Source organism: Myxocyprinus asiaticus, chromosome 5 (assembly GCF_019703515.2).
Source record: "Myxocyprinus asiaticus isolate MX2 ecotype Aquarium Trade chromosome 5, UBuf_Myxa_2, whole genome shotgun sequence".
NCBI lineage: Eukaryota > Metazoa > Chordata > Actinopteri > Cypriniformes > Catostomidae > Myxocyprinus > Myxocyprinus asiaticus.
Window position 1 is genome coordinate 49369218 of NC_059348.1, and position 27505 is coordinate 49396722.

The 27505-nt window shown below is 38.9% G+C and overlaps 1 protein-coding gene across 1 annotated transcript; it reads left to right on the forward strand.

Moving 5' to 3' along the window:
- The first annotated feature begins 930 nt into the window (after positions 1–930).
- Positions 931–27234, forward strand: LOC127441111 (dehydrogenase/reductase SDR family member 12-like). Its single transcript, XM_051698316.1, has 10 exons — positions 931–1013; positions 3426–3559; positions 15864–15946; positions 16183–16278; positions 16409–16490; positions 17081–17142; positions 17349–17453; positions 23427–23517; positions 25090–25227; positions 26188–27234. The coding sequence occupies exons 1-10, from the start codon at positions 958–960 to the stop codon at positions 26304–26306; spliced, it is 966 nt and encodes a 321-aa protein (XP_051554276.1). The 5' UTR covers positions 931–957; the 3' UTR covers positions 26307–27234.
- The last annotated feature ends 271 nt before the right edge of the window (positions 27235–27505 follow it).

Consider the following 27505-nt stretch of genomic DNA (forward strand, 5'->3'; position numbering starts at 1 on the left):
TATATATATATATATATATATATATATATATATATATATATATATATATATACACACACACACACAATAATGTACAGATTTTGCTCTTATGGTGGCATTCAACTGATCACAATGTATGGTCAGGACATTAATAACGTGAAAAATTACTATTACAATTAAAAAAAAAAAAAAATATTCAGAACTTCTTAAACTACTTCAAAGAGTTCTCATCAAAAAATCCTCCACGTGCAGCAATGACAGCTTTGCAGATCCTTGGCATTCTAGTTGTCAGTTTGTCCAGATACTCAGGTGACATTTCACCCCACACTTCCTGTAGCACTTGCCATAGATGTGTCTGTCTTATCGGTCACTTCTCACGCACCTTACAGTCTAGCTGATCCCACAGAACTCAATGGGGTTAAGATCCATAACACTCTTTTCCAATTATCTGTTGTCCAATGTCTGTGTTTCTTTGCCCACTCTAACCTTTTCTTTTTGTTTTTCTGTTTCAAAAGTGGCTTTTTCTTTGCCATTCTTCCCATAAGACCTGCACCCCTGAGTCTTGTCTTTACTGTTGTACATGAAACTGGTGTTTAGCGGGTAGAATTCAATGAAGTTGTCAGCTGAGGACATGTGAGGTGTCTATTTCTCAAACTAGAAACTCTGATGTACTTATCCTCTTGTTTAGTTGTACATCTGGCCTTCCACATCTCTTTCTGTCCTTGTTAAAGCCAGTTGTCCTTTGTCTTTGAAGACTGTAGTGTACACCTTTGTATGAAATCTTCAGTTTTTTGGCAATTTCAAGCATTGTATAGCCTTCATTCCTCAAATCAATGATTGACTGATGAGTTTCTAGAGAAACTGATTATCTGTCATCTGGCACTAGAGGGCGCTCTATAGAGTTACAGTATTCACATAATGTAACTCTCAGCAGTCATAACATGTCTGTCCGGCAGAGCGAACACAACAGTGTGACAAATGTCTCTCTACAGGAATATAGTATGGTTTATCAAGGCAATGCGGGAATTTACAAGGTAAATCTATCTAACTACTTGCTAAGTTGTTAAATTGTTCAAATTGTTGCATTATTGTTGAGTTATTTGAGTTAATTTGTAGCTGTTAGTTTAAAAATTATCAAGTTTAGGCTGATTTGCTGGTCTTATATATATATATATATATATATATATATACACAGGTGCATCTCAATAAATTAGAATGTCATGGAAAAGTTCATTTATTTCAGTAATTCAACTCAAATTGTGAAACTCGTGTATTAAATAAATTCAATGCACACAGACTGAAGTAGTTTAAGTCTTTGGTTCTTTTAATTGTGATGATTTTGGCTCACATTTAACAAAAACCCACCAATTCACTATCTCAAAAAATTAGAATACATCATAAGACCAATAAAAAAAAAACATTTTTAGTGAATTGTTGGCCTTCTGGAAAGTATGTTCATTTACTGTATATGTACTCAATACTTGGTAAGGGCTCCTTTTGCTTTAATTACTGCCTCAATTCGGCGTGGCATGGAGGTGATCAGTTTGTGGCACTGCTGAGGTGGTATGGAAGCCCAGGTTTCTTTGACAGTGGCTTTCAGCTCATCTGCATTTTTTGGTCTCTTGTTTCTTATTTTCCTCTTGACAATACCCCATAGATTCTCTATGGGGTTCAGGTCTGGTGAGTTTGCTGGCCAGTCAAGCACACCAACACCATGGTCATTTAACCAACTTTTGGTGCTTTTGGCAGTGTGGGCAGGTGCCAAATCCTGCTGGAAAATGAAATCAGCATCTTTAAAAAATTGGTCAGCAGAAGGAAGCATGAAGTGCTCCAAAATTTCTTGGTAAACGGGTGCAGTGACTTTGGTTTTCAAAAAACACAATGGACCAACACCAGCAGATGACATTGCACCTCAAATCATCACAGACTGTGGAAACTTAACACTGGACTTCAAGCAACTTGGGCTATGAGCTTCTCCACCCTTCCTCCAGACTCTAGGACCTTGGTTTCCAAATGAAATACAAAACTTGCTCTCATCTGAAAAGAGGACTTTGGAACACTGGGCAACAGTCCAGTTCTTCTTCTCCTTAGCCCAGGTAAGACGCCTCTGACGTTGTCTGTGGTTCAGGAGTGGCTTAACAAGAGGAATATGACAACTGTAGCCAAATTCCTTGACATGTCTGTGTGTGGTGGCTCTTGATGCCTTGACCCCAGCCTCAGTCCATTCCTTGTGAAGTTCACCCAAATTCTTGAATCGATTTTGCTTGACAATCATAAGGCTGCGGTTCTCTTGGTTGGTTGTGCATCTTTTTCTTCCACACTTTTTCCTTCCACTCAACTTTCTGTTAACATGCTTGGATACAGCACTCTGTGAACAGCCAGCTTCTTTGGCAATGAATGTTTGTGGCTTACCCTCCTTGTGAAGGGTGTCAATGATTGTCTTCTGGACAACTGTCAGATCAGCAGTCTTCCCCATAACTGTGTAGCCTAGTGAACCAAACTGAGAGACCATTTTGAAGGCTCAGGAAACCTTTGCAGGTGTTTTGAGTTGATTAGCTGATTGGCATGTCACCATATTCTAACTTTTTGAGATAGTGAATTGGTGGGTTTTTGTTAAATGTGAGCCAAAATCATCACAATTAAAAGAACCAAAGACTTAAACTACTTCAGTCTGTGTGCATTGAATTTAATACATGAGTTTCACAATTTGAGTTGAATTACTGAAATAAATGAACTTTTCCACGACATTCTAATTTATTGAGATGCACCTGTATATATCAGCAGGGATGGGGAAAGGTTTAGGTCTAAAAGTTAAAATATGTTACAAAATATTGTCTTTATTGTTTTGATTATTGTATGTTCTCAAAAAAAAATATTCTGGTTTGAACATAAACTTTAGTGTCTGCTCAGATGTGTTACGAACCACATGTGTCCTGGCAATCCAAATGATGTTAGATTTAGCAGTTTCCTGCACAAATGTTGCTTTTGTAGTTCACCAAGTCATCTCCTCTGACATGTATTCATCCAGGCCCTCAGTTTTAGGACAGTCATCATCACAGCACAATGGGCCCCATTGAGACACCTACTGCTCACTCAAGTGCTCTGTCATCCCACACAGAAGCTCCTTTGGCCGAAGGGCCCTTGTCTTAGGAGCACTGTCTCAGATGCTAAGAAGTCACACAACAATTGAATAAGTGTGTTAAAAACGCACTTTTAGATATAACCGTGTTTTCAGTTACTGTAGTTCTACTGGTAGAGCACAGTGCTAACAATGCCAGTGTTGTGGGTTTGATTCCCAGGGAACACAAACATAATGATGAATGTATACCTTCAATGCTTTGGATAAAAGTGTCTGCCAAATGTAAATGTCATTTAAGGTCATGTTTCTGAAAATATTCTCTTTAATCTTGTAGAGTCATTTATTTCATTGTTGGATTTTTGAGCAGGTCTGGATTTGAGAATGCCTCTAAGAGTTTCATGGAGAAGGATCTGGATGTGTCCATAGATGGACGTTCCTTCATGATCACTGGTGCCAACAGCGGAATAGGAAAGGCGACAGCTATGGCCATAGCCAAAAAAGGTATGTTTTATGAGGTTGTCAGGTACAGTATAATTATTCTAACAACCCCTACAATACCATGTTACTTTAATATAAATTATTTCTTCAGGATTACATGACACATTATTTTCTTAGCAAAATATTTAGAAGGGTAGTATTATTCTAATGTGCTAATTTGGTACCCAAAAAACTTTTATTTTTGTTAGAACAGTTAAAAACAGTTGTGCTACTTAAAGACATCACAATATAGTGTCTTTGCTGAAGTACCCTTGCAAGTCGAATTTTGGCTTTAAAAATGGCCACAAAAAAAAAAAAAAAAAAAAAAACACAGTTCCTCAGTCTATTGTTCTTTTGAGTGATTAAGGCTATTCCAAGCACAACTGTCTTGAAAGAAGAATTCAGACTGGATCTTACCAGGACAGAGAGGAAAGTGGATGGCCCAGATGCACAACAACAAGAAGACAGTGTCTTTAGTTTGAGAAACAGACCCCTCACAGGTTCTAAACTCACAGCTTTAATGACCAGTATATGCCAAACACAAGTTTCATCTACAAGAGTGAAGAGATGACTCAGGATGTTGGCATTTTAGGCAAACTTTCAAAGAAAAAGCCACATCTGAAACTGGCAAATAAGAAGGAAATGGTAGAATGTGCAAAATAACTTAAAAGGTTGAGTGGGAAATTATTAGAAATAAGTATTATGTTGAGCTGTTGTTAGAAATTTTTGGTTGGAAAATTACCAAAAAGTAAATTACATTTTTGGGAAGCGCTACAGTAAGCAAAGGATTAAACTTAAATGAAGATCTAGAATAAACTGACAGCTAGAATACCTAAGGTGTCATTGTTGCAAGTGGATAATTCTTAGATGAACAGAAAGAACAGAAAACAGCATTTATTTAAGTAGCCGGTAACACTTTACAATAAGGTTCCATTTGTTAACATTACAAAACAACATTAGTTAACATGAACTAACAATGAACAATACTTTAACAGCATCTATTAATCTTGGATAATGTTAATTTCAACATTTACAAATAATTTTTGTAATCAAAAGTTGTATTTGTTAACATTAGTTAATGCACTATGAACTAACATGAACTAACAATGAACAATTGTTTTTTATTAACTAAAATTAACAAAGATTAATAAACTGTGTAAAAATAAATTGTTCATTGTTAGTTCATGACACCTAATGCATTAACTAATTTTAACGAATGGAAACTTATTGTAAAGTTTTAACAAATAGTCATTTTTAATATTAAAATGTAATGTTTGTTTGGCACCTTTAAGCATTGCATATATGTTTTTTGAGCCTCTAGATATTAAAGCAATATCACATGAGCAAGAGTGTTGTATGGCCCTACAACAGCACGGCTGTGATTCGACTGCAGCGGCCTCATGCCACAGGTAATCACAACTGTGCTGATTTAGAGCCATACTAAAAGATTGCGAGTGTGATATTGCATTTATTCAACAGTTCAAAGAACAAGTAAATAAAAAAATGAGGAAAAACTAAAGCGACTGAGCTTGTGCAATTACCTGCGTCTCTCGTGACTCCTAAGCAGTAGTGTATTGTTAGTCAGCTTGCTGAAGATAATGGGAATTCTGGTCAAATACATGTGGAGATGGGGCGTGGGCGAGCAATGTCTGTAGAGAGCAAGGCCGGAAGAGGAAAAATGGTAAGGACTGACACCTGTGGGAAATTATCTCTAACAGCTGTTCTGTGTTGCAGTGAGAGCTGGAGAGGGATAAAAGAGGCAATCCAGACCACCAGAGGACAGAATGAGAGAGACGCACGCAGCCGAGTTCTTGTGTGTGTGCATTTGTTATGCTGAAAAGCAAACCTTTATGTGTTTAGACTGAAAAGAGTTTGAAGAAAAGATTACATGGATTATTTATCCGGCTCCCGCTTCCTCCTTCAAAGATTTGGAGGAAGTTACGTCGTCATGGAGTCCTTGCCCTTACGCAGAGCTGATCAAGACCCTCACCAGCATCCACCGAATGCTCGGCTGCCCATTTGCTTTTGCCCTAACAGCTCCGTGACTCCTGCCAGCGGTGGCTGCTGGCAGCAGAACGCGATGCCACGGCGGTTGTCGACCTGGTGATGCTGGAGCAGCTGATTAACTGCCTACCAAAAGGGATGGCGGAATGTGTCCAGTGCCACCGCCCGGCATTGCTGGATTAGGTGATCCAGATGGCAGAGAACCATATGGGGGCATATTCGGGAGCTCTTCTCTCTTTCTTTCTCTCTCTCTCTCCCTCTCTCTCTCCTCCCTCCCCCTCTCCTTCCCCTCATCTTGTTTTTATTCCTCGGAAATGGGGTATTCCTACCCCAAAACTGGTTCACCGGACCCGTGGGACATTCAACCCGCTGGTTTCCCCTAACCCTCTCCGCTCTCCCCCACAGGCTGGTGAATCCGCTGACGCAGGTGTGGGTGTGAAGTCTGGGCCGGTCTGCTGAAGCTGCGGGGGAACCTTGGCATTTACTGGATCGATGCCCCACGATGGAGGTGGAGACATTGATCCAGGTGTCCGACGTGCCACAGGCCGTGCGTACGAGCAGGAGTGTACCGGATACCTGTGAGTATTAAGGGGGGAACAGTCCAAGCCTTGGTGGATTCGAGTTGTAACCAAACCTCCATCTACCAATGCTTGGTTCAAAACGAGGCTTTAGGTACAAGCAGTTGGGTGAAGGTGAGGTGTGTGCATGGGGATATACACGATTACCCGTTAGTGACTGTCATTATTCAATTTCGGGACAAACACATAGTGTCGAATCTGCGGTTAGTCCCTGCCTCTGCCATCCACTAATCTTGGGTACAAATTGGCTGGCATTTACAACTTTATTAAGGAAAATGTGTGTGGATGGGTCCTGCAACAAAACGTTTCGGTGTGTGGTGTGTGATTCCCTGGCTGGGGAGGCAGTGCCAGTGCTGGCTACATCAGCTCCATATCAGGAGGACGAAAGGGAGGGGGAAGTCTCAGCTTCCCCAGCCCTTAGAGGATTCCTGGCAGGGAATTTCCCTCTGGAGCAGACGCAAGACGAGATCCTTCAGCACGCCTTTGATCTAGTGAAAGTGATTGCTGGTCACCGCCTCCTGCCAGACATTGCACTCGCTTATCTGTATTTTTTTAATTATCAAGGATCAGTTGTATCGAGTGACGCAGGACACTCAGACAAAGGAAGATACAAGCCAATTATTAATACCGTGGAGCCGTCAGGAAATGTTATTCCAGACGGCTCATTATAATCTGATGGTGGGTCTCTTAGGGCAAGAAAAGACACTGAACCGTCTAATGGCCCGCTTCTACTGGTCAGGCAAAAGCGTGGATGTTCGCAGATGGTGTGCAGCATGCCGTGAATGTCAGCTGGTGAATCTGCCAGCTACCCATGAGCACCATTGCGCCCCCTTCCATTAATCGAGGTCCCCTCGGAAGAATTTGGTATGGACCTCATCAAGCCATTAGAGCGGACGGCACGCGGACATCGTTTTATATTGGTTCTGGTGGACTATGCAACGCGGTATCCGGAACAGTGCCTCTGCGCAACATTTTAGCGTGAAATGTTGCGGAGACACCCTTCAGAATTATCTCGAGGCCCTATTATTTGCAGTACGGGAGGTCCCGCAAGCCTCCACGGGGTTCTTCCCATTTGAATTATTGTACAGGTGTCGAACGTGCGGCGTGCTCGACATCCTACAGGAAAATTGGGAAGAGGGATCTTCAAACAGCAAAAATGAAATTCAATATGTTCTTGACCTGAGAGCAAAATTCCACACACTGGGGCAACTAACATAGGAGAATTTGCTCCAGGCTCAAGAACATCAAAGCCGGCTGTATAATAGGGGCACTCGTCTACGGGAATTTACACCGGGAGATAAAGACCTTGTATTGCTCCTCACATCGAGCTCTAAATTACTTGCCAAGTGGCAAGGACCCTTTCAGGTCACACGGCGAGTTGGGGAAATCGATTATGGGGTGAAACAAATGGATAGAGTAGGAGCATGTCAGATTTACCACCTCAACCTCCTAAATCCATGTAGAGAGCGTACCATATCTAGACGACCCCAGGGGTAGTGGTACGTAGTCACCTCTACCGATTTCCCGAACACAAAAAAAAAGTGGTTTGTGAAGATATAAAGGTCATGCTGGATATGGGGGTAATAGAAGAATCCCAAAGTGAGTGGGCCAGCCTGGTGGTTTTGGTTCCAAAGAGCAACGGTGCAGTCTGGTTCTGTGTGGATTATACAAAAGTCATTGCGGTGTCTATATTTGATTCGTACCCGATGCCTCGGATTGATGAACTGCTCGATCGGTTAGGCGTGGCTCGCTTTTATTCGACACTGGATTTAACGTAGGGATATTGGCAGATCCCCGTGGATATTGGATACCAAAAAGACCAAAAGGAGGTGAGACAGTTCCTGGGGCTGGCTGGCTATTATCACAGGTTTGTGCCTAATTATTAGACCGTCACATCCCGCTGACAGGGGTCACCCTGAAGCCCAAATACCTGCTGTATATTTTTACATCTTTAATACTTTACTTACTTCAAATGAAAACAAATATTGGATCTGTGATCTTGTTGTCTTGGGTTTTTGGTCTGACGGTTGTGTGGGGAGCATACCTCCCTTTACTTTGTTGCATCCTACCCCTACGGGACGTAACAAATGGGGGCTCATCCTATTGTTTGTTTTCACCTTTTGGCCCTTCGATTCATAAGTATACCTTACTGGTGAGTATTATTGGTTTTTGTTCTCTGATTGGCGGTTTTTGCTTGTGTTGGGGGGGACAAAGTGTATTGTAATTATGGAATTAAGTATTGGTGATTTCCAAAAAGCACCTTCACTTTAGGCTTTAAATAATTCTGAATTCATTCTGATAGCTTAAATTTAAGACATAGCCTACCTGTTCCGAAAGCATCAATTCAGCAGACAATTTTGGAAGTGTTGCAGGAGATATTTTTAGGGTCTGGTGTCTTAAAGTCGAAGTAACTAGTCCAGAATTGTGGGATGTTGAGGTTGCTGCGTCTGAGACAAGGCTGTGGCAGAGGCTTCAGTCAGGGTGTCGCAAGGAGACGTGAGTGTTGTTCCTCATCCACTTGTGGGTATGAATACAGAGGACCTTAAACTGGTGATCTGACTTAAAGAGCTTGACTTGGAAGTCAAACCCCAAGAATACTCTATACTGCTTTTGTGCCTCAACCTTTAGCTCCAAACACTTTTTCTCCTGTTCCTGCTCCTGTTCTGTCAGTTCCCAAATTCAGTTGTTCCATCGTTTAAAGAGATTTGGCCACTTTTACTCCGATGTAAACTGGTTGGAAAAGCCCAGGAGGTTTGTGCTGCATTGCTCTTTTAAGATAGCCTCAATTATGATGTGTTGAAAACTTCTGTTCTTAGAGCTTATGAGATAGTTCTGGAAGCTTATCGTCCAAAATTCCATAATCATGTAAAAACAGCCAATCAGAATAGTCAGCTGTGACTGCAGCAATTGTTTTGAGAACTTTTGTAAATTCGTGTTGCTTGAAGATTTCAAGAATTCATTGTCGGTCCATTTGAACGAATAAAAAGGTACTACCCTCGTGCAGGCTGCTATATGTGTTGATGAATTCATGTTGATGCATAAAAGCTTTTTCATTTCGTCCACCCACCGAAAAATTTATCAGTCTGGCTTAGATTAAAAAGGCCTTTGTTTTGAGGCAAAGTGAAATGCGGATATGTTTTTATTGTCACAAATCTGGCCATCTCATTGCTGTTTGCCCAGCACTGAGAAAGAAAAAATCAGACATTAAAGAGGCAGACAACTAGGAGTGCTGGTTTTATTCATACTAAGAGTTCACAGTTTAGCTCAGAAGGTTAATAACGTTTTAATGCAAAATTTGTTTAATGCCACAAAAAATTGTTTTACGCCGTTAACTCGTAATATGACCCTTTGAAAAACCGTAGCCTAGTTCATGAGAAGCGAGTCAATTCGCACAAACGCCGCTAATATCACATACATTTACCGTCGGGAAAACAGACGGTGGGAGACATTATGCTGATACCTGCGCCAAGCATTTTATCAATGTAGCACCGCAATAGAAAATGCCCGCAAAGCACAGATAGAGCTCAAATCTTTATAACATGATTGCAGCAGCAAGACAGCTGCCATTTGAACACCTGCCTTGAACTGCGAGGCACGAGGTACGAAAATTACGAGGTGCAGTGGGAGCGCAAAGTGAAAGTATGAGCATGAGCAGGCGATCATCTGTGTTCCACGACTACTACCGGGTAATTGAATAATGTATAACATGCCAGTAAAGGCAGCCGGTGGAGTTTCTGGTGCCCCCCTAGGGAGTTGGTGCCCTATGCAGACTGCGTAATATGCGTATAGGGAGCGGTGGTACTGATTACCGGCTAATGGAAACCCTGCTGCTGTCTCCAAGGTTCTGTCACAGTGTCTCTGTTTGATAGTGCACTAGCCAATGCATAAGTTGGAGACATTGGTGGAACCCTGCAGGAAATCTACACTGTCATTAACCCATTTAATCTGCTAAAAGGAATTTTTGATTAATTTTGCACAGAGTTGTCAATTGTAAATGACAGTGCAGACTTTTTTGCATAAGTGGTGCAAATAGTCACATGACCAGAGCTATTTAATTCCACTGTGCTCCTGGAAAGATTATGTCGGTGTAAGGCTAGGTGCCAAGAAAACTTTAATCCAGCACATGCCCACATGGAACAACGAAAGACTTCCGGGAAAAACAATGCTCAAACTCTCTCACAAGTATGAGCTACACCTGAGAAAACAAAGGCATCACTGTGTGAAAAACCCAGCTTACCCCCACAAACTCCAGCTGTTCTCTCTCCCCCCTGTCTCCCCCACAAGGTCCACACACAGCACACACACACACACAAGATGTATATGTGAAAATTTAACAAACAAATACCATGAAAACAAAGAAACATAGGGCTGTCAAATACTGCATAATTCTGGAGGTCTATCCCCCTCCTTGACCTACAATTTAAATGATCTCCTGTATGTTAACAAGGTTAAACCCCAGGAAGTCAAGAACCCATTCACCCCCAAATTCTCATTGTTCAAAGGATAATACCATTTGGTATGCAATGTTTATTCTGTCTGGGTATTTAAGGTAAGTTGGCAAGAAGCTCGGGGAGTCTGTATTCAGATCTCCCATACTGTCGCTATATGTAGTTCTATTTGCCAAGTATGTTTATCTGACTTATATAATGTTTGTTTATTCTGATCATATGTGAAATTAGATTTGATTGAATTCTTGTAACAATGTTTTATATCCTACTTGGCAAATAAATTGTTATTATTTGATTTATTCTGAATTCTTCTGAAATCATTTGTGACCGGTAGATTGTGTTAAGTTGCTGTTTGTTACCGCAAGTATGAGACCAGGATAATACCATTACTGAAGCTTAATGATAGGAGAATCCATGTAAGACTTCAGTCACTGCTTATCATCTGTCATAGCAAGTTGCGTGTATGTGTCTAAGCGATGGTATCATCTGATTATGAGAGAAGCTAAATCAGATGATATTTAGATTACCCTACAACCTCTGACTATGAACTGAACTGGCTCACTTGTGATGTGAGATCCTCATAATTGAAATAACGGGCGGTGTGAGACTCTAAGCGACATTTAAGTATTGATCGAAAGGACAAATGAAAATTAAGATGATTCAGAGTAATCAATAACTTAAAAAGATCAAATTAAAAGAATGATCAGAAGTTAATTAGAGCTATAATCTAAATTAGAGGTCAATTTAAATTGGAGTCAGATTAATATAAAATTGGAGTCAGATAAAATTAATAACGGAATCAATTTGTAAAGTGTATATTAACAATAAGTGGTTTTGGTTCAGCACTCAGAAAAGACAGAACAACGCAGAGACCTTCAAAGGTGCCATTCTATTCTAATCCAACATTGGAACAAATAGTATGGTTTTGTACCCCTTTTACATCTGTCAAAACTCCATAAAAAGAAATGAATAAATCCTGTCATAATACACTTACAGCTACCATATTTTGTACATAATTGAGTTGTGTTGTGTTCATTTTCTGTTGTTCAACTCTGTTGGTGGGGTAGGTTTTGTGTGGATGACTGAAAAATACATCTGGATGAAGCATATATTGTCCACTCATGTTTATAAAAATATTGCGATTAGTCATGATTAACTACAAAATTATGCAATTAATCACGATAAAATAGTTTAATCTTGACAGCCCTAATACATACATATATATATATATATACACTATATTGCCAAAAGTATTCGCTCACCCATCTAAATAATTGAATTCAGGTGTTCCAATCACTTCCATGGCCACAGGTGTATAAAATGAAGCACCTAGGCATGCAGACTGCTTCTACAAACATTTGTGAAAGAATGGGCCACTCTCAGGAGCTCAGTGAATTCCAGCATGGTACTGTGATAGGATGCCACCTGTGCAACAAGTCCAGTCGTGAAATTTCCTCGCTACTAAATATTCCACAGTCAACTGTCAGTGGTATTATAACAAAGTGGAAGCGATTGGGAATGACAGCAACTCAGCCACGAAGTGGTAGGCCACGTAAAATGACAGAGCGGGGTCAACGGATGCTGAGACGCATAGTGCGCAGAGGTCGCCAACTTTCTGCAGAGTCAATCGCTACAGACCTCCAAAGTTCATGTGGCCTTCAGATTAGCTCAAGAACAGTGCGTAGAGAGCTTCATGGAATGGGTTTCCATGGCCGATCAGCTGCATCCAAGCCATACATCACCAAGTGCAATGCAAAGCGTCGGATGCAGTGGTGTAAAGCACGCCGCCACTGGACTCTAGAGCAGTGGATATGCGTTCTCTGGAGTGATGAATCACGCTTCTCCATCTGGCAATCTGATGGACGAGTCTGGGTTTGTCGGTTGCCAGGAGAACGGTACTTGTCTGACTGCATTGTGCCAACTGTGAAGTTTGGTGGAGGGGGGATTATGGTATGGGGTTGTTTTTCAGGAGCTGGGCTTGGCCCCTTAGTTCCAGTGAAAGGAACTCTGAATGCTTCAGCATACCAAGAGATTTTGGACAATTCCATGCTCCCAACTTTGTGGGAACAGTTTGTGGATGGCCCCTTCCTGTTCCAACATGACTGCGCACCAGTGCACAAAGCAAGGTCCATAAAGACATGGATGAGCGAGTTTGGTGTGGAAGAACTTTACTGGCCTGCACAGAGTCCTGACCTCAACCCGATAGAGCACCTTTGGGATGAATTAGAGCGAAGACTGCGAGCCAGGCCTTCTCGTCCTACATCAGTGTCTGACCTCACAAATGCGCTTCTGGAAGAATGGTCAAAAATTCCCATAAACACACTCCTAAACCTTGTGGAAAGCCTTCCCAGAAGAGTTGAAGCTGTTATAGCTGCAAAGGGTGGGCCGACGTCATATTAAACCCTATGGATTAAGAATGGGATGTCACTTAAATTCATATGCGTCTAAAGGCAGATGAGCGAATACTTTTGGCAATATAGTGTTATATATATTCTGCCAGCTGGACGGCCTCTTCCAGCGATGCCAGGCGGTGGCACCAGACCCACTCGGTCATCCCCCGAGGGAGTTGAGAGATGAACATCTCCAGTGTCACCAGGTCAATGATATCCATGGCCAGCAGTTCTTCGACAAGCAACCCGGAGCTGTTGCACAAAGGCAGACAGGCGGCCGTGCTTCTCATACTTCAGGGTCCGGAAGTGCTGGCAGTTCTGCTCAGGACTACGGCCAAACCGTTACACGATCGCCTTCTTCAGGTCTCCTTAGTTGAGGAGGCTGGTGGCAGGAAGTTGCTGGGCCACTAGCTGCGCTTCCCCAGAGAGCAAAGGTAACAGGCGGGCTGCCCATTTGTCGAGTGGCCATCTCCACACCTCGGCCGTCTTTTCAAATAAGGTGAGGTAGACCTCGGAATCATAGCTTGGCCCCATCTTAATGAGGGTAACAGGGGTTGTGGGCCCCGGGATCACATCTGCATCCCCCTCTCTGGCGATCAGGCTCCGGAACACCTGCCAATCCTCTGCTTGGGCCTGGAGCAGGAGTTGGAAATGCTGTTCCTGCTCCAGGCATAAATCCATGAGGGCTTGATGTTGGTTCTGCTGGATGTTGGCGAGGGACTTGATTACTTCACCCAGTGGTGAAGGGTTCATGATGACGTTATCCTCCAAATCCCGGGTTTCGGCACTAGTGTAACAGCGTTCATATTTTATGGGCAAATGGAGGAGTCAGAAGGCAGCGGAAACAGTCAACATGAGTTTTTTATCTTCAGCGCTGTTCACAAAACTCAAACAAAAGGGCACTCAGTGGCCAAATAAACACACAAATGTGTCAAGCAGTCTTGTCACACACACAGGAATAGTTTCTGGTCCCTCTCTTTCTGTCGACTGATGCGCTTTGTCTGCCTTTTCAGGTCTCCCTCTGCCATCACTATAACAAGAGACAGGTGTTAATGATAATGACAGCCCAGGTGATGAGCCTTACGGCTCTCCCTCTCCCGCAGACAGACACACGACCACGCCCCCATCCCCACAGGTGCCAAAAACAAAAAACATCTAGTCAGCGGCAGTTCTGTGGGTGAAAACGGCTTGTTAATGACAGAGATCAGATTAGAATGGCCAGACTGGTCCAAGCTGACAGGAAGGTGATAGTAACCCAAATAACCACACGTTACAACAGTGCTATGCAGAAAAGCATTTCTGAACATTCAACATGTCGAACATTGAGGCAGATGGGCTACAGCAGCAGAAGACCCCTCTGGGTACCATTACTGTCAGCTAAGAACAGGAAACTGAGGCTGCAGTGGGCACAGGCTCATCAAAACTGGACAGTAGATGATTGGAAAAACATCGCCTGGTCTGATGAATCTTGATTTCAGCTGCGACATGCAGATGGAAAGCTCACTGCAGCCTCAGCTTTCTGTTCTTGGCTGACAAAAGTGGAACCCAACATGGTCTTCTGCTGTAGTAGCCCATCTGCCTCAAGGTTTGACATGTTGTGCATTCTGAGATGATATTCTGCTTACTACAGTTGTACAGAGGGGTTATCTGAGTTACCGTAGCCTTTCTGTCAGTTCAAACCAGTCTGGCCATTCTCCGTTGACCTCTCTCATCAACAAGCCGTTTTTGCCCACAGAACTGTCGCTCACTGGATGTTTTTCTTTCTCCCCTTTTCTCCCCAATTTGGAATGCCCAATTCCAAATGCGCTCTAAATCCTCGTGGTGGCATAGTGACTCACCTCAATCCGGGTGGCGGAGGACGATTCTCAGTTGCCTCCGCATCTGAGACCGTCAATCCGCGCATCTTATCACGTGGCTTGTTGAGCGCATTACCGCGGAGACCTAGCACGTGTGGAGGCTTTATGCTATTCTCCGCAGCATCCATGCACAACTCACCACACGCCCCACAGAGAGCGAGAACCACATTTTGCCGACCACAAGGAGGTTAACTCACTCTAGCAACCAGGCCAATTGTTTGCTTAGGAAGCCTGACTGGAGTCACTCAGCATGCCCTGGATTCGAACTTGTGAATCCAGGTGTGGTAGTAAGTGTCTTTACTTGCTGAGCAACCCAGGCCCCCACTGGATATTTTTTGTTTTTGGCATCATTCTGTGTAAACTCTGTTTAGACTGTTGTGTGTGAAAATCCCAGGGGTTTAGCAGTTACAGAAATACTCAAACCATTTCAACAATCATGCCATGGTCAAAATCACAGAGATTAAATTTGTTCCCCATTCTGATGGTTGATGTGAACATAAACAGAAGCTCCTGACTCATATTTGCATGATTTTATGCATTGCACTGCTGTCACACGATTGGCTGATTAGATGATCGCATGAATATATTGGTGTACAGGTGTACCTAATAAAGTGGTCAGTGAGTTTATATACAGTATCTTATTATAAAAGGTCTAAGGTCAAACCATTAGAATAGTTGTCATTGGCAAATTGTTGTATAAAGTAGCTGGTTGCTTGCTGTTATTTTGTTAAACATTAACACTGCTGCTTTCTCAACAGTTCTTGAAGAAGTTAAGCCTCTTACTGATTTTATGCTCTGTTGTTTAGGTACTACACTAAACTATTCTCAGTTTGCAGTATTTAGCAATACAGCTAATGTAAGATTTGGCAATTTTAGTCCAGTTCTCAGGTTTGGAAAAATAACTGTGTACAGAGGCAGCATTGAGTAAACTTTGCCTAGTTTGACCATTGCCAAGTAGAGCGGTTTTTGACCTTTTTTGTGATTTACTGTCATGTTTTAAAACTTAGTGTTAGGGGTTTGTTCAAATCACCTTTTTTCCCTTTTTATCCTAGGTGGCATTGTCCACATGGTTTGCCGAAACAAAGAGCGAGCCAACAGAGCCAGAGAAGAAATAGTCGCAACCAGTGGAAATACTGTGAGTGTCCTCAGTTGCTGCTGAATGCATGCAGAAATGATCCGACTCTGGATGTTCGTTTATAAGTTCAGTGGTTTACTTTGGATGAAAAGAAATGATAAGGATATAATTTATGCCTAATTTAGTCAGTCAGATTATAAATAACAGTTCTATTATATATTAATTTTTTTTTAAAGGCTAATAGATGGTTTCTGCCTCGCATATTGTTCTCAGTATGTGATGTGCATCTATTGTAGGAGGTTTACGTGCATGTGTTGGATCTCTCAGAGACGAAGAATGTGTGGGAGTTTGCAGAGGCCTTTAAGAAGGAGCATTCTTTTCTCAATGTTTTGGTAAGAGCATTAGAGAGCCCCTTTAGGAGATTCTCATCATTCCTCACTATATTAGAGCAAATATGAGCAGGCAGCAGGTTACATGTCATATGTTGAAATATCCTCTTCTCTTTCTCAAACACTGTCTCAGATCAATAATGCCGGATGTATGGTGAATCAGAGGGAAATGAACTCAGACGGACTGGAGAAAAACTTTGCGACCAATACTCTTAGTAAGACGCAACCAGAGAAATACAATACATACCTTGTAATAGAGTGAGAAAGTACTTTTTATTTGAGATTAGTTTTGTAAACCCCTCCTGGACTGTATCTGTCCTCCTTTCACCCCTATTCTTCTATCTTTTTAATTTTATTTTTGGGCTTTTGTCACTTTTTATCAAAAGGACTATAGTTAGGTGACAAGAATAGATGAGAAATGGGTCGGGAAATTACTCGAGTCAGATTCGAACTCAGGTTGCCCACATAAACTCCACTATGCAAGTTGGAGAATAGTTAATTGTATCAAAACCATGGTTTCTGAAAAACAAACAAACATTATGACTAGTCATGGTTACTACAATATTACTATTGTAAAAAAAAAAAAAAAAAAAAAATTATTACATTTTGCAAGGGTTAAATATAAGTTTGTACTGAATAAATACTGAATATACAGTATACATCCTTGATATTAACAATGTAGATATCATTAATGTCCTATTAATGATGTCATAAAACATTCACCTCGGAAAAGGGATGTGTCTGTCAGGGCAAAGTCATCCCTATGACAGGATAAACTAAATAAATCTCTCTCTGTTTTCTGTAGGTGTTTATATTCTCACTAAATGTCTAATCCCGTTGTTGGAGAAGAGTAGGGACCCCAGAGTTGTGAGTGAAAAACAACATTTATGGAATCCAATCAAATGCAGAAATACTTTTTTTATTTTGACAGAGGGATTACTTACATTTTCACAAATAATATTATTTATGGATACAGATCTAAGAGGTCTATGTGTCATGCTCTACTGTGATTTGAAGGGCATTTGGAGTTTAATGTGTTTTGCAGACTGTGATTGTTAACATGTCTTCTGTAGATCACAGTGTCATCGGGGGGGATGCTGGTACAGAAACTTGACACGGATGACCTGCAAACAGAGCGAGCTCAGTTTGACAGTACCATGGTTTATGCACATAACAAGGTATACATATAGTAAGAGACGTATTTGGGTGAATCTCACAGAAGTGTGATGAAATTGTCTGGTCATATTGCACCCCAAAATCAAAAGGAAAAAATAAGAAATTTTGCTTTGCATAAACTAAATTAATTCCTCAAAATGAAGGAACACTATATTTTTGTGCTAACATGAAAAAATCTCAGTCTTATTGCTGTAATGCAAAACAAAGACATGTTATATAAAATTTTAAGGTACATTTGTAAAGTACAATTGTATGCATACACTATGGTAAAAGTTGTTGAACTCATATTATTTAAAAATTATTATAATTTATAATAAATAATAATATATCATTACAATTTTAATAAATAATTATAAGACTTTTTTTTCAATTAAATATATATATATATATATATATATATATATATATATATATATATATATATATATATATATATATATACACACACACTACTGGTCAAAACCTTTGAAACACTTCAATGAAATGTTTCTCATGATCTTAAAAATCTTTTGATCTGAAGGCGTATGCTTAAATGTGTGAAATTAGTTTTGTAGACACAAATATAATTGTGCCACCATATTAATTTATTTCATTATAAAACTAAAATTTAATATATAAAGTTTTTGAAACTGATGACTTGGACCAAATAATAAAGAAAAGCAGCCAATAAGTGTCCAACATAGATGGGAACTCCTTCAATACTGTTTAAAAATCATCCCAGGGTGATACCGCAAGAAGTTGGTTGAGAAAATGTCAAGAGTACATGTCTGCAAAATCTAGGCAAAGGGTGACTACTTTGAAGATGCTAAAATATAACACAGTTTTGATTTATTTTGGATTTTGTTTAGTCACAACATAATTCCCATAGTTCCATTTATGTTATTCCATAAATGTGGAAAAAAGATTATAATAAAGAATGAGTAAGTGTTTCAAAACTTTTGACCGGTAGTGTGTGTCTATATCTATATATATACAGTATATATACAGTTGTGCTCAAAAGTTTGCATACCCTTGGAGAATTGGTAATATACACTACCGGACAAAAGTTTTGAAACACTTACTCATTCTTTATTATAATTTTTTTTCCACATTTATGGAATAACATAAATGGAACTATGGGAATTATGTTGTGACTAAACAAAATCCAAAATAAATCAAAACTGTGTTATATTTTAGCATCTTCAAAGTAGTCACCCTTTGCCTAGAATTTGCAGACATGTGCTCTTGACATTTTCTCAACCAACTTCTTGAGGTATCACCCTGGGATGCTTTTTAAACAGTATTGAAGGAGTTCCCATCTATGTTGGGCACTTATTGGCTGCTTTTCTTTATTATTTGGTCAAAGTCATCAATTTCAAAAACATTTATTTTTTAAATTACATTTTAGTTTTTTAATGAAATAAATTAATATGGTGCCACAATTATATTTTTGTCTACAAAACTAATGCATATGCCTTCAGATCAAAAGATTTTTAAGAGCATGAGAAACATTTCAGTCAAGTGTTTCAAAACTTTTGACCGGTAGTGTATGTACCATTTTTAAAGAAAACATGAGTGAGCAGGCAAAACACATTTCTTTTATTTCTTATGGGATTCATATTCAACTGTAGATTATAACAGAATGGCACAATCATAAAACAAAACATGAAAAAAATGAAATGACCCCTGTTCAAACGTCTGGATACCCTTAGTTCTTAATACTGTGTATTGCCCCCTTTAGCATCAATGACAGCGTGCAATCTTTTGTAATAGTTGTCTATGAGGCCCCAAATTCTTGCAGGTGGTGTAGTTGCCCATTCGTCTTGGCAAAATGCCTCCAGGTCATGCAAAGTCTTTGGTCGTCTTGCATGAACCACACGTTTGAGATGTCCCCAGAGTGGCTCGATGATATTAAGGTCAGGAGACTGTGATAGCCACTCCAGAACCTTCACCGTTTTCTGCTGTAACCACTGGAGGGTCAACTTGGCCTTGTGCTTAGTGTCATTGTCGTCCTGGAAAGTCCAAGAGCATCCCATACGCAGCTTTCATGCAGAAGAATGCAAATTGTCGCCAGTATTTTCTAATAACATGCTGCATTCATCTTGCCATCAATTTTCACAATATTCCCCGTGACTTTAGAGCTCACACACCCCCAAAACATCAGTGAGCCACCACCATGCTTCACAGTGGGGATGGTATTCTTTTCACTTTAGGCCTTGTTGACCCCTCTCCAAACACACCATAACCAAACCATAAAGCTCTATTTTGGTCTCGTCACTCCAAATTACAGTGTGTCAGAAGCTGTGAAGCGTGTCAAAGTGTTGTTGGGCATATTGTAACTGGGCTTTTTTGTGGCATTGGCACAGTAAAGGCTTCTTTCTGGCAACTCGACCATGCAGCTCATTTTTGTTCAAGTATCATCGTATTGTGCTCCTTGAAACAACCACACCGTCTTTTTCCAGAGCAGCCTGTATTTCTCCTGTGGTTACCTGTGGGTTTTTCTTTGTATCCCCAACAATTCTTCTGGCAGTTGTGGTTGAAATCGTTCTTGGTCTACCTGACCTTGGCTTGGTATCAAGAGATCCCAGAATTTTCCACTTCTTAGTAAGTGATTGAACAGTACTGACTGGCATTTTCAAGGCTTTGGATATCTTTTTATATCCTTTTCCATCTTTAAAAAGTTCCATTACCTTGTTATGCAGGTCTTTTGACAGTTCTTTTCTGCTCCCCATGGCTCAGTATCTTGCCTGCTCAGTGCATCCACATGAGAGCTAACAAACTCATTGGCTATTTATACACAGGCACTAATTGCAATTTAAAAAGCCACAGGTGTGGGAAATTAACCTTTAATTGCCATTTAAACCTGTGTGTGTATCCTTGGTGTCTGTATCAAGGCCAAACATTCAAGAGTATGTAAACTTTCGATCAGGGCCATTTGGGTGATTTCTGTTATCATTATGATTTAAAAAGTAGCCAAACAACTATGTGATTATAAATGACTTTATATGATCACTATCCTTAAATAAAAGACAGTTTTTTTGCATGATCAGTCATATTTTCAAAATCAATGCCAAAATTTCACAATTTCTGCCAGGGTATGCAAACTTTTGAGCACAACTGTATATATATAATGTATATACTGTAAATTCTTCTTTAAATAAATATAATAAATAAGAAATTATATTTAAGGAATATTCCAAGTTCAATACAAATTCATTTCAGACGAAAGCATTTGTGACAAACTTTTGATTATTCCAAAAAATAAAAAAAATAAAAAAATATAAAAATATAACAAATAATTTTGCCCCTCATTTTCTTAAAAAAAACAAAAAAAACAAAAAAACAAAAAGAGGTTACAGTGAGACACTCATAACATATGTGAATGGTGCAAATTTGTGGTGGGTTTAAAGGCAGAAATGTGAAGGTTATAATTAAAAAAAAAGCACAAATTAATTAATCTGTTTTATTATTATTATTTATTTTTATTTTTTGTATTATAAACTCATGTATTATTTTAGCTGTAAAGTTGTCTGCATTTTAACAGTTGTTTTAGGGCTTTAGGATGCGTAACCTCATCATGGCAACAAAGTTGTAAAATTGGATATACAGTTGAAATCAGAAGTTTACATACACTTAGGTTGATGTCATTAAAACTCACTTAACCACTCCACAGATTTCATATTAGCAAACTATATTTTTGGCAAGTCGTTTAGGACATCTACTTTGTGCATGACACAAGTAATTTTTCTGACAATTGTTTACAGACAGATTGATTCACTTTTAATTGACTATATCACATATCCAGTGGGTCAGAAGTTTTCATTCACTAAGTTAACTGTGCCTTTAAAAAACTTGGAAATTCCAGAAAATGATGTCAAGCCTTTAGGCAATTAGCCAGTTAGCTTCTGATAGGAGGTGTACTGAATTGGAGGTGTACCTGTGGATGTATTTTAAGGCCTACCTTCAAACTCCGTGTCTCTTTGCTTGACATCATGGGAAAATCAGAACAAATCAGCAAAGATCTCAGAAAAAAATTAATAAATTGGACCTCCACAAGTCTGGTTCATACTTGGGAGCAATTTCCAAACACCTCATACCTCATACCACATTCATCTGTACAAACAATAGTATGCAAGTATAAATGCCACAGAACCACGCAGCCATCATACTGCTCAGGAAGGAGACGCATTCTGTCTCCTAGAGATGAATGTAGTTTGGTGTAAAAAGTGCAAATCAATCCCAGAACAACAGCAAAGGGCCTTGTGAAGATGCTGGAGGAAACAGGTAGACAAGTATCTATATCTACAGTAAAATTAGTCCTATATCAACATAACCTGAAAGGCTTCTTGGCAAGGAAGAAGCCACTTCTCCAAAACTGCCATAAAAAAGCCAGACTACAGTTTGCAAATGCACATGGGGACAAAGATCTTACTTTTTGGAGAAATTTCCTCTGGTCTGATGAAACAACAATCGAACTGTTTGGCCATAATGACCATCATTATGTTTGGAGGAAAAAGGGTGAGGCTTGCAAGCCGAAGAACACCATCCCAACCATGCAGCATGGGGGTGGCAGCATCATGTTGTGGGGGTGCTTTGCTGCAGGAGGGACTGGTGCACTTCACAAAATAGATGGCATCATAAGGAAGGAAAATGATGTGGATATATTGAAGCAACATCTCAAGAAATCAGCCAGGAAGTTAAAGCTCACTTGCGCATGGGTCTTTCATATGGACAATGACCCCAAGCATACCTCCAAAGTTGAGGCAAAATGGATTAAAGACAACAAAGTCAAGGTTTTGGAGTGGCCATCACAAAGCCCTGACCTCAATCCGATAGAAAATTTGTGGGCAGAACTGAAAAGCATGTGCGAGCAAGGAGGCCTACAAACCTGACTCCGTTACACCAGTTCTGTCTGGAGGAATGGGCCAAAATTCCAGCAAATTAATGTGAGAAGCTTGTGGAAGGCTACTAAAAACATTTTGACCCAAGTACAAACAATTTAAAGGCAATGCTACCAAATACTAACAAAGTTTATGTTAACTTTTGACCCACTGGGAATGTGATGAAATAAATAAAAGCTGAAATAAATCATTCTCTCTACTATTATTCTGACATTTCACATTCTTAAAATAGTGATCCTAACTGACCTAAGACAGGGAGTGTTTTCTATGATTAAATGTCAGGAATTGTGAAAAACTGAGTTTAAATGTATTTGGCTAAGGTGTATGCAAACTTCTGACTTCAACTGTAACTTTACACCAAAAAGGTCAGCAAGTGATTAATGTTTTCATCTTGTGGCTATATTTTTGAAACTGTGAGTATAATAATGTATACCGATTGATGGATTAAAGAAAAGGTAAGACAAATTGAGATTAATTTTGTGGTAATTAACATTATGCCACAAATGCTGTCAATTGAGCTTAACTTTTATTGAACCCAGAATATTTCTTTAATTAGTTTTATTTAATGCATGTCCTCATCTTACAGAAAAGTACCATGGTATTATCACAGAAAAATATACCATGGGAAAACAATGGCAATCCCTTGATTTTTGGACATTACCATGGTGATAATACCATGGCATTCTTTAAAGTACCTCACAGTATCATTTAGGACTATGGTATATTAATTTGTTAATCAAACAGCACAAAGGTATATATCAAAGTACCATGTCGATACATATCACTGAATCACAGTGCTGCTACAGTGCGTTTTGTAAGTGTTGTCAGACACTTTCTAATCAAATTATTTTACAAAAAAGATTTATGAAAAATATTATGGATAAAGGATGTTTAATTTATGAAAAGGGACGAAAAGTCATCAGCGGTTTCTATTAAACTGAGCCAAGCGGGGTTACCTGTCTCTCAGCTGTTGCCAAGCAACAAGTGACACAAGAGTACCAACAGTGGTGTCTCCATTAAATAATATTTGATGCTGACCTTTTTACTAAACACTCGTTATGTGCACACTGATTAGTGTCTGTGTTTTCTCCACAGAGGCAGCAGGTGGTAATGACAGAAGTTTGGGCAAAAGCCATTCCAAAAATTCATTTTTCTGTGATGCACCCTGGGTGGGCTGACACACCAGGTATTGATCATTTTATAAGTCAGCCAGCAAAAATTACAACAACTTTTAATATTTAACTTGATTTACCGTTGTGACTATGACTCCATTTGGCTTAATGAATTTGTTTAGTTATATCATTTCAGTTAAAGGAATGTTCTGGGTTCAGTACAAGGTTAGGGTAACTCAATCAACAGCATTTGTGGCATAATGTTGATTACCACAAACATTTATTTCAATTCATCCTTCCTTTTCTTTAAAAAAAGTAAGGCACTTACAATGGAAGTGAATGGGGCCAATTTTTGGAGGGTTTAAAGGCAGAAACTTGAGGCTTACAATTTTATAAAAGCACTTACATTGATTCTACTGTTAGAACTCATGCATTATTTGAGATTTAAAGTTGTTTAAATTGACATTTTTAAAGTAATTTAAGGTCTTAGAGTTTGTTGATATTACATCGTCATGGCAACAAAGTTGTAAAATTGGCTATAAACTTTACGTATTGTTTATGTCTTGATGCTATACTTTTGAAAAAGTATTTTAATGTTCAAACTGGCTCCCATTTACTTCCATTGTAAGTGCCTCACTGTAACCCAGATTTTTGCTTTTTTTAAAGAAATGGAGGGACGAGTCAAAATTAATTTCTGTGGTCAGTATTATTCCAAAAATACTGTTTATTGAGCTTACCTTGTATTGAACCCAGAATACTCCTTTAATTATTTGTTTCCATGGCCAACTAAAAGTAAAGTGTGTAGGTGAAATGTTTTTTCTTTCTTATATTAAGATTTTATTTTAGTTTTTGTTTTAGAAGGGTCCATGTTACTTACCGATAACAAAAATGCAAATTATGTGGACTAACCTGAGAAATACAGTTTTAGCCTAAGTTCAGCTAAAGCAAGAAAGCAAAATATGTGATACCGTTTTTGTCAAGACTTTATTGGGGAGTTGACCTAGGCCTATGTTGGTTTGTTTTATTTATTTATTTTATTTCTATTTAAACATTTAGGTACATATGAATTTTTTTGACATAAAATTATATATAAACATTACACAATCTATATATATATATATATATATATATATATATATATATATATATATATATATATATATATAATATATAATGTGTGTGTGTGTATGTATATATATATATATATACACAGATATATAATGTGTGTGTGTGTGTATATATATATATATATATATATATATATACACAGTATATAATGTGTGTGTGTGTATATATATATATATATATATATATATATATAATTTTATCATATATTTAAAATATATAAATTATTTTATGTACAATTAAATATATTATTAAATTTTTTATATATATTAATTGATCAACATATTTTGTATATTTTTGTTTATAATAATAATTATTAGTAGTAGTATTATTTACCATATTATAAGAGTATTTCTAAAGCAACATAATCTCAAAATCAAGCACATTGACTGTAAATTATGTTAACATAATCCTTAGTCTATATGCTATATCATCAACTCAAATAACTAGCCCATTACACTGTTTTACAAGCTAGTCTATCAAACCCATCACTCATAACCTCTGGGTCTGGTTGTGCTCAGCTGTTGCCACGGCGATGCCTCAATTCCATCAGATGATGCGCGATCGTCTGCGTACGGCGGAGCAGGGAGCCGACACAGTTGTCTGGCTCGCTGTGTCACACTCTGCCAATGCATTTCCCAGTGGCCTTTTCTTCCAAGGTGTGTACGAGTGTGTATGGCTGTTTGGAGTTGCATACTACCATATTACTAGTACTTTTTTATTTTATTTTTATTGCATACTGTTTCACATACTATTTAAAGAAAATAGGAGACAGTATAGACTACACAGTATGCAGTAAGCAGAACGATAGTACTCCATTCTGAACATAGCTATTTATGTTGGATAATAACGGACAGAGAAGTTGTCATGTGACCGAATGCTTAAGTAAATCCTGTTTTTGTTTTGAACAGTATGAGAAACAGTTCAACATTTAATGTATATTTAATATTGACTCAGAATTTTGTAAACTATGTCCCTTGAATATTATTACACCTTTGGGGTTTGTGTGCTCCGTCATTATTAAGCAAGGGGTCATGACATGCCTTTTTTTAAATTTAAAATCTTCCTTGAGGTTCACTTATAATATTAAAGTTTTTTGCACAAAAAAAAAACTGTCATATATTTGTTAAACTTGATCACTTTCCACCCTCATTCTGACCCTCTGTCAGAAACACTCGGTTTTGATGCTGCTTCTCCTTTAAGACATGACAGTAAACACCCACTGTTCTGATTGGCTCTCTGCTCTTGACTGACCTGCTCTCTCCTTGCCATCTTATTGCTCAACACTGCTGGGAGGGGCTACGGAAGTGATAAGGTAAAGTAGGCATTGATGTGTTGCGGAGACGGTCAGATGCAAATATCTACCACAGTGTGACATCACAATGTGGAGGAAGTAAACAACTAGTCATTTTGGCAGATTGGTTTCAACAAATGCTCTTTTTGCAGTGAGGAAATTCTGAGTTCTGAAACATACAGTATGTTTTTATAGTATAATGACCTCTTATATGTAAAAAAAAAGAAAAAAAAAATTCCTCATGTCATAACCCCTTTAAAATCTGACCTGAGAATTGAAGCTACAGTACTACTAAGTCTTAGAATTGTTGAATCGTTTGTTTTAGATCGGAGGCCGGTTCCCGCTCACTTGCCTCTCGCATGGACACACAGCTCTCGACAGGAAGTCAAAGTGTTCATGGGTCGCTTGGAGACTTTGGCAATGGCTGTCAAACCAACAGAGTGAGGACACATGTCTAAAGAGGCATTCACGCTGACACTGATTAATACGTTGGAAGGTGCCGTACGGTTGGAGAAAACATGAAGATATTTAAAGTATTAAAGGGATAGTTCACCCACAAATGAAAATTCTGTCATTATTTACTCACCCTCATGCTGTTTCAAACACACATCACTTTTTTTCTTCTGTGGAACACAGAAGGAGATGTTTGGCATAATGTTAGTCTCAGTCACTTTCATAGCATCTTTCTTCCATACAATGAAAATGAATAGTGACTTAGGGTGAATTGCCTAACATTCTGCCTCCTTTTGTGTTCCGCGGAAGAAAGAAAGTCATACGGTTTCGGAACAACATGAAGATGATAAATGATGGCAGAATTTTCATTTTTGGGTGAACTAGCCCTTTTATAAATAAATGATAACACTCTCATGTTATGTGACAGAGAGCTATACAGCCACCATGTGAAAGCACTTTGCAATAAGGTTCCATTTGTTAACATTAGGTAATAGTTAGTTCTTGATACATAATACCTTGATACCTAACAATAAACTAAATTTTTAACAGCATTTATTAATCTTGGTTAGTTTAGTTCTAATGTTAGTTTATAAAAATACAATTGTTCATTATTTGTTAATTCGTGTTATTTGCATTAACCAATGTTAACAAATTCAACTTTTAATTTAAAAAATGTATTATTATATGCTGAAATTAACATTAACCAATATTAATAAATGGTGTAAAAGTATTGTCAATTTTCTGTTCATGACAACAGATGGATCCTTATTGTAAAGTGTTATCAAAGTTTTCTATTTCTCTGTAACAACTAACTACAGGAGGGTTTGAAGGGATAGTTCACCCAAAAATGAAATTCTCTCTTCATTTACTCACCCACATGCCATCCCAGATGTGTATGACTTTCTTTCATCTGCTGAACATAATCGAAGATTTTTAGAATTTCTCAGCTCTGTAGGTCCATACAATGCAAGTGAATGGTGACCAAAACTTTGAAGCTCCAAAATGCACATTAAGGCAGCATAAAAGTAATCCATAAGACTCCAGTGGTTTATTCAATTTCGTCTGAAGCGATCTAATCAGTTTTGGGTGAGAACAAACCAAAATGTAACTCCTTTTTCACTGTACATCTTGCCATTGCAGTCTCTAGGCACGATCATGATTTCAAGCTCGATAACACTTCCTAGTGTTTG